The sequence below is a fragment of the Nothobranchius furzeri genome, chromosome 15 (genome assembly GCF_043380555.1).
Source record: "Nothobranchius furzeri strain GRZ-AD chromosome 15, NfurGRZ-RIMD1, whole genome shotgun sequence".
NCBI lineage: Eukaryota > Metazoa > Chordata > Actinopteri > Cyprinodontiformes > Nothobranchiidae > Nothobranchius > Nothobranchius furzeri.
Window position 1 is genome coordinate 50,772,032 of NC_091755.1, and position 16,821 is coordinate 50,788,852.

Genomic DNA, 16,821 nt, shown 5'->3' on the forward strand with positions numbered 1-16,821 from the left:
GTGTTGATGGTAATGCACATTTTCAACAGATATTGTTGGATTTTATGTTGAAAACTGAACATGAACCTAGACCTGAGGATGCATTGTGTTGCCATCTTAGAATTGTTTGAATATTAGTGAAGGTTTCTCTGTACTATGCTTGTCAAAGTATTAAAGCTGTTTTATGTATAGTTTACGTTATCCAGTAAGATTATGTTTATGCCAAAAGTAATCTGTTTTGGGGCCTCGCCGCCTTCCTCCGCTTATCCGGGTCCGGGTCGCGGGGGCAGCATCCCAACTAGGGAGCTCCAGACCGTCCTCTCCCCGGCCTTCTCCACCAGCTCCTCCAGCAGGACCCCAAGGCGTTCCCGGACCAGATTGGAGATGTGACCTCTCCAACGTGTCCTGGGTCGACCCGGGGGCCTCCTGCCGGCAGGACATGCCCGAAACACCTCCCCAGGGAGGCATCCAGGAGGCATCCTGACCAGATGCCCAAACCACCTCAACTGACTCCTTTCGATCTGGAGGAGCAGCGGTTCTACTCCGAGTCCCTCCCGAATATCCGAGCTCCTCACCCCATCTCTAAGGCTGAGCCCGGCCACCCTATGGAGGAAACTCATTTCAGCCGCTTGTATCCGCGATCTCATTCTTTCGGTCATTACCCAAAGCTCATGACCATAGGTGAGGATTGGGACGTAGATCGACCGGTAAATCAAGAGCCTGGCTTTCTGGCTCAGCTCCCTCTTCACCACGACAGATCGGCTCAGCGTCCGCATCCATCTGTTTTTTGGGGTTTTTTTTTTTTTTTTGGGGGGGGGGGTTATTTTGCCAATGCAAGAAAAATGTATCTTAATTCTTTGCTCTGCATTTTACGTCAATACCTTTAAAATTCAGGGGAAAATATATTTATGAAAATCAAGTCAAGTCCATTTTATCTGTAAAGCACTTTACCACGGACTATGGCAGCTGTACAACACAATGTAAAGACGAAGTAAAAACTCAATATAGACAAACAGGAAAAGAACAGTGGCAGTACAATATAAAGTATTACAAAAATTGTGTCAAAGCTAAGAGCATAACATTTCAAAACAGAATAAATATATTAAATCTTATTAGTTTTTACCTCAAAGGGGACCTATTATGCAAAAGTCACTGTTTGAGATCTTTTGTGCTGCCTTGTAAGTCTGAACTGCCTCTACGAATGCTCCAGATATATAAAAATAAACAATATATAATTAATATATGATCCCCTTTCACCTGGAGATCAGCTGCTGTTGGAGGGGCAGCGGCTCTACTCCAGGCTCCTCCAGGATTTCATAGCTTCTCAGCTTATAGCAGCATGGCCAGCTCCAGCTTGTTTTCCTAAAGTGACAGAGCCCTGAAACGACTCATTCTGGAAGGTACTGAAAATGACATGAATAAAACTGAACAACTATAATGGTGCATGAAAGCGAAAATTGCATGTCACGGGGTAAATGGCAGCGTATCTGAACCTGACTAACAAGATGTTTAACTAGTGAGCAGAGGTCTTATCAGCCACAAGCTCCACTCGTCACTGCAGCCCATTTAAATTCTGAATCGAGTTGGACTTGATCCCTAGAAAATTTGTCATATTCAAGGATTTTTCAAGGGTAAAAAAAACCTTTCTGGACCAGGCGGCTGCTTAGGCAGACAGGAACAGATTCCCTTTGGGTGGAGGACAGCATGGCTGCCAGAACACATGAGCCAAATGAACTTCCTGAGTAGCATTAGCCAGATGATGCTCTTTAAGGCGCTGTGTCCATCTGAGCCCTGGGTACTGTACATTCAGTAATCTGAACTCAAGCCTCCTCTAACAGCTAAAATCCAGTTTTACAAATCTCAGCTAAATATGAGAGGCTATAAAATGCTGTGCTGCTTGCTGAGAGAGGCGAGCAGACTTCTGCAGAGTAATGCATGCTGGAAAAACAGCTTCAACTTAGAATAATTTTAAATATTTATGAATGGACAATAGGCTCCTGAAGTATATCTAAATGCTTTGGTAAAAATACGATCCTCTCCCTTCACAAGACAAATAATTAAGAGACAAAGGTGGTGATGACAAACTCATGGCACATTTAAAAACCTCATTCCGTGGCAGAACGTAGCTCATAACAGTTTGGAGTTGCGTTTGTCTTTTACTTGTTTTATTTTTAATACTTGAGGAATCAGACCTGCTGCCGAATTCTCCATGAGCCGAGTTACTGATGCAGATCCAAATAAATGTTTTGCATCTTATTCATATTTCAAATATTAGATGTTTAGTGCACGCACACACGCACACACACACACACACACACACACACACACGTGCAAGCACACACACACCCTGCAGTCAGACATGCACACATATGAATAATTAAATGAACAAACATGCAGTAATGAATGCATGTGTTTGCACTAACACACATGCATAGATAGATGCCATAAACCATCACAAACACAACACAGCATAAATGGGCATCAATAAATAATTACACTCCTCATTAGATGCTGCAGGTCAGCGGTTTGTGGGTGTGCCGCAATGATCCGTCCTTAAAGACGGTCTTCTGTAATGTAGTTTGCTTTTTGATCCTGTTAAATAATCAAAATGAGAATTAAATCAGTACATTTAGCCTCAATTTAGTCACAGAGACAAATATTCTAGTTTGGTGAAGTAGTTGAGATCATTGAAACACTTTAAAGAGCTCCTTTTAGGCAAATGTCTTCCATATCTTACGCTGCTTTAGTTTTCCTGACCTGTTGAACTGCAGCATCCATGGGGACGCTTCAGAACTCTGGTGAACCGGTGTATTTTGTTAAAAAATGAAACAAAAAGCCACTTTATCTCACACACTTTGACTTGTGCAGCAATGAAAATCACTGTTGACAAAATACAGTTACTGCTACAAATCCTTGTAATAGTAAAAATCATAAAGGCACATGTTTGCTTTTGAAATCAGGAGTCATTAGAGTAAGGGTGAAACTCGCCACCATCTGTTTAGTCATGTTTAGTTTGTGTATCTACAAAAATAAAGTTCCACTCACTGTATAGGTTAAATAGGTAATTACGGGACTGGAATACCTCATTTGCACAACAAAACATTGTGCTAATGAAGTTTTAAGCTCTACACAGTGGTACTCGCTGTTTATCTCCTCTTCAGGATGCACTGCATGCAAAATGTTCTTCCTCTGATGTCAAATTTATGACAAACTGGGCTATTTGTGACAGGAATACAGATATGAGCCAGACCCAACAGATTTCGGGACATCGCCCTTTTTCTCCGGAATGGGACAAAACCCATGACAACCATAAAGAGAAGGAGATTGATGGAGGAATTTGCTGAAAAGAAAAACTTTTACTTGTCATTACTTTGGTCAAGCACTCGGCCTTTGATTATTTGAATGGATTTTTATGTTTTTTTTGTTTGCCTCGAATAGTTTTTATAGCATTGTGTTGTTATTGTTGTTCTGTTCTGCACTTTGGTCAGCTGCCATGCTGTTTTTAAATGTGCTTTAAAAATAAAGTTGGATTGAATTGGATTCACTCAAAGAACAAATAACTGGCTAGAGTTCCTGTTTAAATGTGGTTTGACAAATAAATAACTGAAACGCAGATTCTCAAGCATAAATGACAGCTAAATATTTTTAGTGTTTAATTTTTTGTTTTAAATTTGCAGTTTGTTTTGTTTTTGCTGATCCTTTATACTTTTAGCTGTCATACATGGTTTACATTACTTCATGACTGTACTATTTAAGGGAAACGTTTGGTAATAATTATTAAACACAAATGCTAGTTGGGTAATCTAAATCATTTTATTCACTGGCCTCACAAATCAAACAAACGTAAAATTTTAAATTGCGAGCAGCCGTGGGACAATCCTGCTGTTATCAAATCAAACAGAGATATGACTTCTGTTATTATTGAAATATAATAAATTAATATGCTATGTGGGTGATATGAAGTCTTTGAAACCTCCATGTAAGTAAAAGTAAAGAGAGATACAGGTGAAACAGGAAAAATGAGAATTTGGTGCAAGAGTCCATTTATGTCAGTAATCCAGCTTCAACTGAGAGACCATCTAAAGGCTCAGACACCCTTTGCAGGCGTTGTGGATTGATCAGCTGATTAGAGTGAGGCACTTTGACGATACAATAATGAACCTTTTTACAATATGCTAATATTCTGAGATATTGAACGGGGGTTTTCATAAAGCCATAATCAAAATGAGATTTGAATAAGCGTATTCACTAATAATTCAAGTTTTCTGTAAGAAGGGATCAATATTAGAGACACACTCAAAAACAATCAGCTGATGATCAGAATCTGCCAATATTCAACACACTGGAACGGAAAGTTTTTATTTTATTGACAGGCATTAATGAAGAAAGAAAAAACATAAAAAATTTTACTTTTCTCGCAGTCCTTGAACTCTCCATAACCAAACACCAGTCCACGCTAGCAAAAACAGATCTGATGTGTCTAAGTAAATGAGAATGATTCAATTATGTATGTTTAGTTCTTTTGAATAAGTGAACATTTGCCTTAATAGATACCAGCAGCTCAGAGCTGTAGACAACATCAGGAATCGTTCTGGGCTCTCATAACTACAATCATTAGATCTCGAATCTTTATTAGTAACTATTGAAAATTCTTATCGTGCTTTAAGAAAAAAACAGAGAGCCAGAGAGGTGCTGACATTCAGGGAGGAGGGCCAAAAGCATTAGTAAAATAGTAGACAATCAAACTCGACAGCATCATTTGTTTTTGTGTGCATGGAAACTCGATTTTCATTTTACAAATTTGCATTTTTTCTGCTTCTTCTGAAATAAATAAAAAACATCAGCAAAGCTGAGACCAATGAGCATTTAGTAATTGGAGAAAGACCCTCAATAGACAAGAGATCAAATAAGTGCTAAACGGTTCTATATACCCACTGAAAGATGCCATCCCCTATCTGCCTCTGCGTGAATCTGTCTCATTAGCTATGCTAAAGCAGTAGCTATGCTAGGTTGGCCTGCACAGAGCTGGACAGGAGCCCACAGCGGAGAAGGTCACTCACTATGTTTAATTCCCAGGAGACCAACATCAGACTCTTTCTGGTAAGGAGTAGGCAAAAATTTGCACAGGAAGAGTTGGAAAATGTGGCATAAACTGTGTTTGGGAACTTTTACATTTTATCGCTTTCAAAATAAAATCGAAAAAGTGACTTTTTGATGTTACGTTACACAGAGGTAGGTAGTCTGCACGACAGTTGGAAACTATGAAAAGTCTTCAGATATTCTATTTTATGCCAGCCCTGAAGAGTCGATGCTTTTAGTAGAAGGCGTGGCTACGAAATGTTGAGAAAATCATCACAAATTAGCTTGATTATTATTTTAGTGTTCTGCTTTTAATCAGGTATTAAAACTGTGCAGAATACCAATGAAGTCCTGATTCTCTCTGATTTGCGGTATTTCAATATCAACAATTCGGCACCATTTATTGGCTCTATTCGTTTGGTGGGCCAATAACAGCACTCTATCCGTTTGGTGGGCCAATCGCAGCACTCTATCCATTTGGTGGGCCAATCGCAGAACTCTATCCATTTGGTGGGCCAATCGCAGCACTCTATCCATTTGGTGGGCCAATCGCAGCACTCTATCCGTTTGGTGGGCCAATCGCAGCGCTCTATTGGTTTGGTGGGCCAATCGCAGCGTTCTATTCATTTGGTGGGCCAATCGCAGCACTCTATTCATTTGGTGGGCCAATCACAGCGCTCTATTCATTTGGTGGACAGGATATGACTACGACTGTGGAACCACTGGAGGAGATAATGCAAAGAAGGATTCTCCAGAGAATCAAGAAAATGATGGACAACCCTGAGCATTCTCTTCACAAGACTGTCCGACAACGGAAGAGTGTCTTCAGTCAGAGGCTTCTTCAGTTTGGCTGCAACACAGACCGCTACTGGAGATCCTTCCTGCCAACAGCCATTGTAATATACAATAACTCTTTGATGACTTGATTATTATTATTATTCTGAGCTACTACAGCAATCAATTTCCCTCTGGGATTAATAAAGTATTTTTGAATTGAATTGAATTGACAGATTGAAAAAACTATGATACTGACAGCTTGTTTGAAACAGCTTTGGCATCGACTTTGGAACATTTAGACTTGGGCTTTTCTTTGAGTCAAGAGCAGATAGAGGTACTTATGTCCTTCATTTAGGAAAAGGATGTGTTTACATCTTCTTCTATGGTGTGTGGCAGATTGCCCCATTGGTTAACATTGATGCAATGAGCAATTCATGTTGTTTGTGTTCCAATATCATGTTTGAAAAACAAATATAGATTCCACCGCACAACTGAGTTTCCCTATGAGTGGTGGTCAAACTGTATATTCACGTATACAGGCTAGCCTACCAGGCTAGGAAACAAGTGGACTTTTATTGTTTTCCGGAAACATGTTTTGCATCACATCCAAGAAGTTTCTTCAGTGCTGAAACTTGAGTTGTTAGTAGGAGGCTTAAAAGATGCGCTTTGAAATAAACATGCTAATTGGCTAATACAAGTCGCTGGTGAGGCCATAGTTACTAATGAAGTGATCAAAATCACACAAGAACCTTGCCCCTCCCTACATTCAGCTCCCTGTTGGTGTCATTAGTGCCGATAATCCTCACAGGTCCCCACATTTCAGAACAGAAGAAGCTTCTTGGATGAGAAGCTACACGTCCTCGAGGAAAACAAGAAAAGTCCAGTTGTTTCCAACTAAACCTTCAAGAATTATCATGCCTTGGATGACTGAGAATCTACAGAAAAAGAAATTCTCTCTACTATTTTTGTCCAGCAGCTCCTTCCTTATGGTGCTTAAAGACAAACTCACTCCTACTAGGGACAGGTGAACCCTGGCTTATACTAGACTGCACCGACCAAAACAATGGTGGAGGTGTTAGGTGACAGCAATTGTGGAGTATTACCAAAGCTGAGACTCAACTGAACTATTATTAGCATCATGTTGCATGTTAAATAACCTCTGATGCTCCTATAACAAGTTGGTGATGTGCTGTGATTACAATAATATGGGACGTAGTAAATGATTAAAATATTAGAGAGTAAAACATTCCACCATACACAAGAGCATCGGACAGGACTTTTATTCCCCAGATACTAAAAACCATGATGAAGTTGATGGCCTCCAGGTTGAGAAGAGTGTCTTGGCTGTTTATTGACTGACCCCAACGCGTCTTTTGAAAATGAGCCATTGCAGAAGTTTCCACATGACATCAGCGCAGAGGCAACAAGCTGTCACCACTCTCGTCAGGAAACATTGAACATGCCTGATCATAAATTCATCACGGCGACATCCCACAGCAAGCTCCACCGACTCGACCTTGATCGATTGCAGGCAGAGAGACAGATGGCCATAAAGGACAATCATCTATAACTGTACGCTCATTAGCATAATTGCATGCATATACAGTAGACTTCACCGTGCAAGGCCACAGCGTGCTTGCACAATCTCAGCGGGTGTGGGGTGAAGTTGTCTTGGTGGTTTTAGAAAGACATTGAATGAAGAAATTGAAATGTGTGTCAAGTGAGATTATGTGCTGTACTCAGCTAACCACCGATGATATTTGATTTTGAAATGTGTGTGTCCTTGTACAGCTATCCTACTTAGGACCAGAAATGGCATTTTCACCAATCTTCTGAAGACCGATGGTCTGTTAGGACCAAAACTCGGTCCTAATACGATGGACTCCCTGTTGTAGGCTTAGGGGTGAGGTTTACACAAAAGATATGAATTGAGTTTTTGTTACAGTTAAGTTTAGGAATACACTGGTTATGGTCACTGCAAGAGTTTGGGTTAGCCAATAATGTAATTACTAAAATGAATGGAAGTGAACTCAAAGTCCTAATACGGATAGAAATACAAGATTTTGTGTGTGTGTGTGTGTGTGTGTGTGTGTGTGTGTGTGTGTGTGTGTGTGTGTGTGTGTGTGTGTGTGTGTGTGTGTGTGTGTGTGTGTGTGTGTGTGTGTGTGTGTGTGTGTGTGTGTGGAGAGAGTGAGAGAGAATTTTTTTTATATATATTTCATTAAAGATAACTTTAAATTAGATTTTCGATCCATGCCGAATTTTGGAAGCTCCCATCCTGATGATCGTGTTAATGTCGATACGCCAAATGAACATTTAAGTGTATTGGAGGGACAATCTCAGTACCATGTGATCCCAGACCTGTAGGGCAACTGTCTGGCATGTTTTAGTTGTCTTCCCGCTCCAAAACACCTAACTTACTTCAGCTGGTCCTCCTGTTCTGCACAAGCCTGCAGCTATTGATCCAGATTAGGAGCAGATAAAAAGAAAAAACATGGAGGTCCTCACAGACAATGACTAAACACGCAGGGGACTGGCTGCTATACTAGTAAGTAACAATTGTAGTTCAGTGAAGTTAGCAAATTAGTAAATGCTAAATATTATATTAAATATGTTGTGATGGTGTAACCTACATCTGGCAAAAATTAACTCATCTGTTCAATCCTTTCATGTTAAAGTCAATGAGAACCGTTTTTAAGGGAACCTATGTGCTCAGAAAAGTTAATGATAGTGTGTGTTGTATGCTATGAGAAGATTTGAGATGTTTCATCCAAGGTGAGTGAATTACAACTGCTTTATTCTGTGAACTCATATTTATTTATATTAATTTGATGTTTTTCATTTTGTTGGGTTGTTTCCAAACTAATTCCAACTTTGTCGGACCATTTTCTTTCTTAGTGTCTCCTGATTTTCATTTTTCTTCCAATAAACATCGCTTTGACATCCTGTCTTCTGCCAAACTCCTGGCTTTTTTTTTTAATCTCTAAATCTGCCTCATGCAGCCTGCTAGGACTCTAATGTAAACACACTATCTGATCATACACTGAAAAGTGATGCACCAAAGAATTGAGGGAGATGGGAGGAAGTCCATAAAAACAACTAAAACAGCAAGGGTAAATAGATAAATAAATACATAAATAAATAAATTAATACATAAATAAATAAATAAATAAATAAGATTCAAAACCTGCAAAGATTGGGTCATCAAAAAAGAGAGAAATCTTTATGCAAATTATTGAACTAAAGCAAACGATGGAAGGAAAAAAGCCAGAATTAAAGAGGAAGAAAGAGGTGATGAAAGCAGAGAGGTGTGGAGTTGTCCAGAGATTTATGGCAGGTTGTGAAGCACTGGCTGAATAACGCAGGGTGAGATCAGATGAATTATTCATGACAATACTGGGCTGTGAGTGTGTGTTACATGTGGGTGACGTGAGCAGGTGAAACACACACAAATGCGCACATGCGTGTCTCAAACACCCTCAGGGCAACTCGGTCGGAATTATAACTAAATATAATCAGGCAGCAGCTCAGACAGACAAAATCTCATAATAAAAATATATCATAGACAGGTAGAAATGTTTGACTAGTCTGGCTCTTTTTTCCTGCACTATGACTTACCTTTATAGTTTCTAATTATGAAACTTTACATAGACCACATTCATGACAGTGTAGCTCACTACTTCAGATAGAGAGACTTTCCTTTCTGAAATAAACAACAAGTTTGTCTTAAGTTGATCTCCCTCCCCTTTTGCATGGAGCCACTCATACTGTGCACACAAGTAACCCGTTAGCTAACAAAAAAACCCACATGTTTCCCTTACGTTCCTGCTCAGACAGACTTGCTTCTGCTGAATTTTCTCCTCAGCCTTCATCAGGTTCTGCAGGAGCTGCTATTCACTAATTTTAATTAAATCTGCAGTGTTCAAGCAGGAAAACATCAAAAACTGGCATTTGCAAAGTTAGCGTATCCATGCTAAAATTACAACAGGCTAAAGGAATAGCCCGGTTTAGCTTCACGTTGAATGCTAGGCTCCATTGAACAAAAGATAAATCCCTTTTGGTTCCCTCCCTCCTCTTCCATGGTTAGCATGAAGTTTACAGGCTGACATTATTTCAACGCAGATCGATTTAGCATTGAAGCTAGGTTGGTGCGCTAAGCTGACTGAGTGCCAATGTGTCACCCTGCAGCATTTGCTGGGAATTTGGGCACGTTGCTTGTTGTGGAAATGCCCCTCGATTGGTCAATGCTTTACACTTGCATTAATTATAAATTTATTTTGCTCCAGAAGCTGGGGGAGGGGCTTAACCTGCAGCCTAACTCTAACTTATTGCCCAACTAATGGATAAATATAAAAAAACATTTTATCCCACACTTAAAGCAACCCTGCAACCAATCATGTTGCCTGAACTTTTAAAACCAATAAAGTGAAACAGTGAAAACTTATTTGACCAATTTTACCTCACCTATGTTCAACAAAACCTTTTACTAAGTGTCCCTCATTTCCGTATACAGTAGGTTACTATGAAACCCTATACAACCTCAAATCATCCAAATAGGAGATGACCTCTCTAATACGAGGCTATACCTGTCCAGCTGTGGACAAGTCTACTAAATTGATTTATCTCTGACAGTCACAAAAAGACCCACATTTTAACCAGAATAAACATCTAGAGGAATCAAACCACTGTTACAACCTGGCTGTGGAGTGAAACGGTCTGTCCTGTTTTGCAAGAGTCACACATGTACAAACACACAAGATCACAGATGAAATTACCCAGCACAGCCTCTACGGGTTCGGATGAGCACATCATCTAAATTCTGATCACACAAACACTTGTGGGAAATCGTGCCTCAAACACTCACCGAGTTGATGCAGCCCAGCTCCTTGTTGAGCAGCCAGGGCAGGGAGAGTTTTCCCTCTCCTTTGTAGCACGACTGAATCCTCTCTTTAATCTTCTCCTTTATCTGCCTCATTGTGAACAAACACAAAGCTGACTCCTTGGGCGGCTTGGCTCTGTTCTTCTGACCTTGGGCAAATACAGTGAATAAAACCTCCTCGTGCTCTCGAATACCAAGCGAACGAGCCAAACGGGCTCCAGGACGGGCCAAAAAAGCATCCTGGACTAAGCGGTATTCCACCCCGTCCTTGGTGCAGCCAATGGGGAATTCAACATAAGAATAAAACTTGGGGTCATCAACACACAGGCGGACAATCTTAGAGGTAAAGAACTGTTCGCTGCTCGCATCTGGCGAAGTGAGCTGGGTGTCGAGCTGTAAGGTGAGATAATACACAAACTGCTCGCTGTTGAAACCATAGATGTAGTAGATGTCAAATGCTGGGAATTTAGAGAGCGTGTCTGAAGGGATTTTCAGCTGAGAAGACACAAACTCATCCTGGTACACAAAGCTAAACATGTCAGCGTTCTCCTCATTAGACATTAGCTTGCGACTTGACAGCGTCGGGAAGTACTCCGATTTCCCGTCGATGGGGGTGCCGACAAAAAGTTTGCCACCCCCACCAAAAATATCAGGGGAGATCACCACACCGGACATGGTGCCCGCCTCGGCCACGCTGGATAGATAGTGCTCCTTACGGTGGTGTGGCTCACCAAGCTTAAATAAATCATCCAGACGCAGGAACTGGCAGATTCCCTGGGAGGTACTCCCACATGCAATCAAACGGTTGTGAGCAGCATCGAGCAGCAGAAGTTTGTTGATATTAGAAGTCTGAACCAGCTCGTGTGGGCAGGACTGGACACCGGGCGGAGGGTAACAACGAGGATTGTCCGTAACAGGACCGGTCACGTGGCTCCGCAGCTTGGTGAGCTCGCTGGATAGCTTGTAGATCCAGTTCACAGCACCCAGATAGACCTCCCCAGTCTTATTGTGCACCACCAAATGTGTGAGGCCTCCTTCTGGTGGTGAGAAGGAAAGAAACGAGGGAGGAGTGGTAGATGTGGAAGTCTTGGAAAGGAAGAGGAGAAGGAAGAGAATGGGAAGAAGGGGTGGATTAAGGCGAGGGGACATGATGGCGAGGAGACTGGGTGGGTGTTAGTGGTTTTGTGTGCGTAATCCGTGAACGGGTCAGTCAGTTCCTCATTAGACAGCAGGGGACAGAAATAAAAATGGCTTCTAAACAATCAGCTTTCACTTCTGGTTCCTTCTCTTGTCGAGTTTATATCCTCATGTCTTGGTCCGTCACCAGCCCTGAGAGAGAAACAATAAAAGATCAGCATAAGCAGCAGGTTTCAGTTAATGCATGCACTTTTCAACACAACAATAACAAGAACTCAAAGATAAGACACTAAATATTTACCCAGACTCATCCAGGACAGAGGGACTGGGATGCTGAAATTAATGATAAAAGAGTAACAAATGAGCGCCTTGTTTTATTGACTTTTCGACTCTTGGCTTGCACCACTCGGCCGAGTGCATCCTTTAAAAGAAGACAGGGCTAAACATTGCTCCTCTGCGTATTGATTGTCTGGAGGTATTCGAGGATTCAGCTGAAAACGCGAACACATGCACACAGGACAGTCGCGGTGAAGTTCAGCCCGTTTTAATTCTCAGGCTTCACATTTCAGCACTTAAGAAACTTTCTGGTTCTCACCACTTTCTGTGTTAAGGAAATTATAACCCCACACCAACACAAGAGAATAAATAAACCAAGATGCAGAAAAAAGATGTGAAATTTCAAAAACACTACATGACGCTTAGAGAGCCACCTTTGTCATCTGTCAACTGCGTTAGTTAACCTTAAGTATGCTTTAGCTTTCTTGACGATTTTTTTATTTAAATTTTTTATTTATATCCTAATTTAGCTTCAACATTTTACTGTCAGACAGATTCTCATTGGAATTTCCATGGATAATTCATGTAACAGCAAAACAAGCCCACATCATCAACCCTCCACAGCCGTGCTTGACAGCTGGAACAACAGATTTGTGCAGCAACATAGTGTTTGTTGTTTTTTTTTAAATGGACCTGTGCATTTTGTCCAAACCTAATTTCATCTCTTTGCTCCAGAAGCCTTAGAGTGTGCACAGCTGTTTAATAAAAAGCTTGTTTTATTAGTTTAAGGGCTCGAATTTAAGTGTGATATTATCAGCATTGAAAAGAAGTTAAACAGTTTAGTGATGATAAATGGCAAATGATCCACACTTCTAAAGCACCTTTCAGAGTCAGAACTCCAAATCATTCATTCACACACACATTCACACCCTGGTGGTGAGGAGCTACAACGTAGCCACAGCTACCCTGGGGCAAAATGATAGAGGATGAGATGGGAATTTTTATATCCATCCATCCATCCATCCATCCGCTTATTCAGAGTTGGGTCGCGGGGGCAATAGCCTAAGTCGAGTGGCCCAGACTTCCCTCTCCCCAGCCACTTGGGCAAGCTCTTCCGGGGGAATCCGAAGGTGTTCCCTGGCGAGGCGAGAGACATAGTTCCTCCAGCGTCTCTGGATCTCCGTTTAGGCCTCCTCCCGGTTGGACGTGCCTGGAAAACCTCACCAGGGAGGCATCCAGGAGGTATCCTAACTGGATGTCCAAGCCTCCTCAACTCCTCTCGATGTGGAGGAGCAGCGGGTCTACTCCAAGCCCAGATGACTGAGCTTCTCACCCTATCTTGAAGGGAGAGCCCATCCACCCTGCAAAGACGACTCATTTTAGCCACTTGTATACGCGGTCTCGTTCTTTCGGTCACCACTTAAGAGCTTGTGAAAATAGGTGAGGGTAGGAACGTATATCGACCAGTAAATCGAGAGCTTTGCCTCGTGGCTCAGCTCTCTTCACCACGACAGACCGGTACAACGCCCGCATCACTGCAGACGCAGCACCAATCCGCCTATCGATCTCACGCTCCATCTTTCCCTCACTCGTGAACAAGACCCCGAGATACTTAAACTCCTCCACTTGAGGCAAGACCTGGTCCCTGACCTGGAGAAGGCATTCTACCCTTTTCCGACTTAGCCGACTTAAGACCATGGTCTTGGAAATAGAGGTTGATTCTCATCCCAGCTACTTCATGCTCAGCTGTGAACCAGAACTTATAAACTTTTACGGATGGCTGCTTATACTGAGCCAGGATCCTCTGGAGGTTTCTTCCTGTTAAAAGGGAGTTTTCCTCTCCACTGTCGCTAAATGCTTGCTTACTATGAGGATTGCTGTAAAGTCACTGACACTAGTCAGTGACTCGATGCAATTTGCTGGGTTCCTTATATAGGAAACTTTTTTCTGATTGGCTTAATGAACTGACCTGTATTGGAATGTTTACTATGTGAAGTGCCTTGAGACGACTCTTGTCGTGATTTGGTGCTTTATAAATAAACTTGAATTATATATATACAAATAATTTGTGCCGAATCAAACTTCATATCTCAACACGGAGCTGCAGAGAAGGGAAATTTACATAAAATGCTCTTAAAGGAGTATTATGGAAGTTTGACAGCCAAAACATGTATAGAAATAATAAATGTCTTCTTCATACATTCTCCTGCAATGCCCTGGTCCTGTAGAATGAGCCCTGGCATTTATACTTTGACTGCCTGTTTTTCTATAAAATCACAGAAAAAGAGAGATGCTCGGGTCGAGCAGGCTGCTTCATGCGCGTTCACGCTCAGGCATCGCCCGTAACATTTGCTATCCGTAACTTTAGCAGCAGAGAGAGAGGTAGTGCCAACTCAGCGACTTTGTCGCTGTTCCTAACGCCTAGTGACAAACCTAGCTACATTTCTGAGGACCCTTAACTACTTTCTGTATAACTTTCTTCTAGATATTTCCTGCAAATTAGAAACAAAATAGCCATTTTCGCTCTGAACCGTTCTTTGAACGTTGTTTGAGCTGTCATCAAGGATATAAATGTTACAGATACAAAGGACATCACTGGTGCTTTAGCTCACCTAGTAAAATGTTGGACTCTCGTGCAGAAGACCTGGGTTTGATTCTGGATGTGAACATAGTTCATTTAGAGCTTCATTTTTTACATTAATGGTATATTTTTTACAGTAAGACGCCCAATTTTTTTTATTTGAGACTCGTCGAACGGCATTGGATTCACAGATAAAAAAGATGTGGGTTCAACTTTCATTTTGGATCAATTTTTCAAGCAAGGGAAGGGAGTGATCTGAGCATGCAGGAGGACTGACCCATCATAAACCTTTGTCGGCTGTGCTGAAGAGAAAGGTACAGAACCAGTCCCTTTAAGTACTGAGAGGGGTTTACTCTGCCTTAGAAAGAAAGAAAGAAAGAAAGAAAGAAAGAAAGAAAGAAAAAGAAAGAGAGAAAGAGAGAAAGAAAAAGAAAGAGAGAAAGAAAAAGAAAGAGAGAAAGAGAGAGAGAGAGAGAGAGAGAGCTATTTGGCTTGGCATCAGTCCAATATAAAAGCAGTGGAGATGGTAAGAGAGATTGCTATAAAAAGTAAGAAAAGGAGTTTGGAAAAAGGGACGTACACCATCCATCTATTTCCCATTACAACATCCATTTATTCATTTTCAATATCTGCTTATCTGGTCAGAAAGAGAAGGCAGGCTGAGGCAGCTCCTGCAAATGCAACAGAAGGCAGGTAAATTCTTCAGAGGCAGCCCGGCATCTACAAATACCACAAACATCAACTCATCAGCAATCCTGAATCATGTCATGAGAAACAACACACGACATTTCAGGAGTATATTCTGACTGAGAGCTTGTGCCATTAGAAAAACTCTGACCAGAGGGATTCAATTAAACTTGGGATTGTTTTCTTTTATATTTTTCCCCATTAAAACACAAATTTTTCCAAAACAAAGAAAAAAAAAAGGTTAGCTCTAGGCGCATTCCTAATATTGGAACTTCTGGGTAAATTTACCAGACCATCACGGGATTCGTGCGTCTCCATTTTGTTGGGCAGTTTCAGTGACGAGCCAAGTGCCTGCCTTATATGTACTCGGAAAGGCCCAGTAGCCGCTGGGTGTGACTTGTGGTGAAGTCATGCTCATCGGTTGTAAATCAGTGGGAAATAATATCAGCCGACAACACCAAACACCAAAGAGTCGGTGGGGAAGAAGATTGGAAGGAAAACAAAATAAGCCGTCATTGCTGCTTTCAAAACACCATTTCTAAACCTCGGAAGCTGAAAATACTCGATTAATCCATCACAACGCCGTAAATGCAGAGCACTGGGAAAATGGTGCTTTAACCCTCACACTGTCTTTATGGGTGACCCCGCCAGGAAAGTTGACCATTGAGCAGGATTGATGGTTTATCACTTGAGGTCCATGTGGCAGGGGTGAGGTGGTGCTCACTCCTCACCCCTGCCACGTGGACCCAAGGGATAAACCATCAATCCTGCTCAATGGTCAACTTTCCTGGTGGACACACACCCATTAGGACAGTGGGAGGGTTAACAACACACAGCTACTCTTCCCATCCCATAAATGGGTGACGGTGGCACAGGAGTTAAGTGCTCGCCCCGTAATCGGAAGGTTGCAGGTTCGAGCCTCGCTCAGTCTTTTGCTGTCGTTGTGTCCTTGGGCAAGACACTTAACCCACGTTGCCTGCTGGTGGTGGTCGGAGGGACCGGTGGCTCCAGTGCTCGGCAGCCTCACCTCTGTCAGTGCGCCCCAGGGCAGCTGTGGCTACAGTTGTAGCTCATCCCCACAAGCGTGTGAATGTGTAACTGGGTGAATGACTGATTGTGTTGTAAAGCGCCTTGGGGGGTTCCAGGACTCTAGAAGGCGCTATATCAAATACAGGCCATTTACCATTTACCATAAACATATTAAATCATGTAGAACTTTGACAGAATAAAACTTGTAATGTGGACGCCTTTTGGCGCTGATCAGTGACGTCATTCACTGTCACAATATGCTAGCATTTTAGTCCTGAATGTTCTGATTTTATATGGCGACACAACTGCTGAGAGGACTGAGCCATCGTATTTTCTCTGTCACCTTCCAGGAAATCCCGTAGCGGAAACAGCTTCTGATTGATGGTGGAGATGCAGC

The 16,821-nt window shown here is 41.9% G+C and overlaps 1 protein-coding gene across 2 annotated transcripts in view; it reads right to left on the bottom strand.

Annotated features, from left to right (window-relative positions):
• plxna1a (plexin A1a) overlaps positions 1-12,030 on the bottom strand; it is a 294,975-nt gene extending 282,945 nt beyond the window's left edge. For both annotated transcript variants that reach the window (XM_070544978.1, XM_070544977.1), the window contains exon 1: positions 10,700-12,030. In XM_070544978.1, the coding sequence (XP_070401079.1) occupies positions 10,700-11,863 (1,164 nt within the window). In that variant the 5' untranslated portion in view covers positions 11,864-12,030. The remainder of the gene's footprint in view (positions 1-10,699) is intronic.
• Between the last annotated feature and the right edge of the window lie 4,791 nt (positions 12,031-16,821).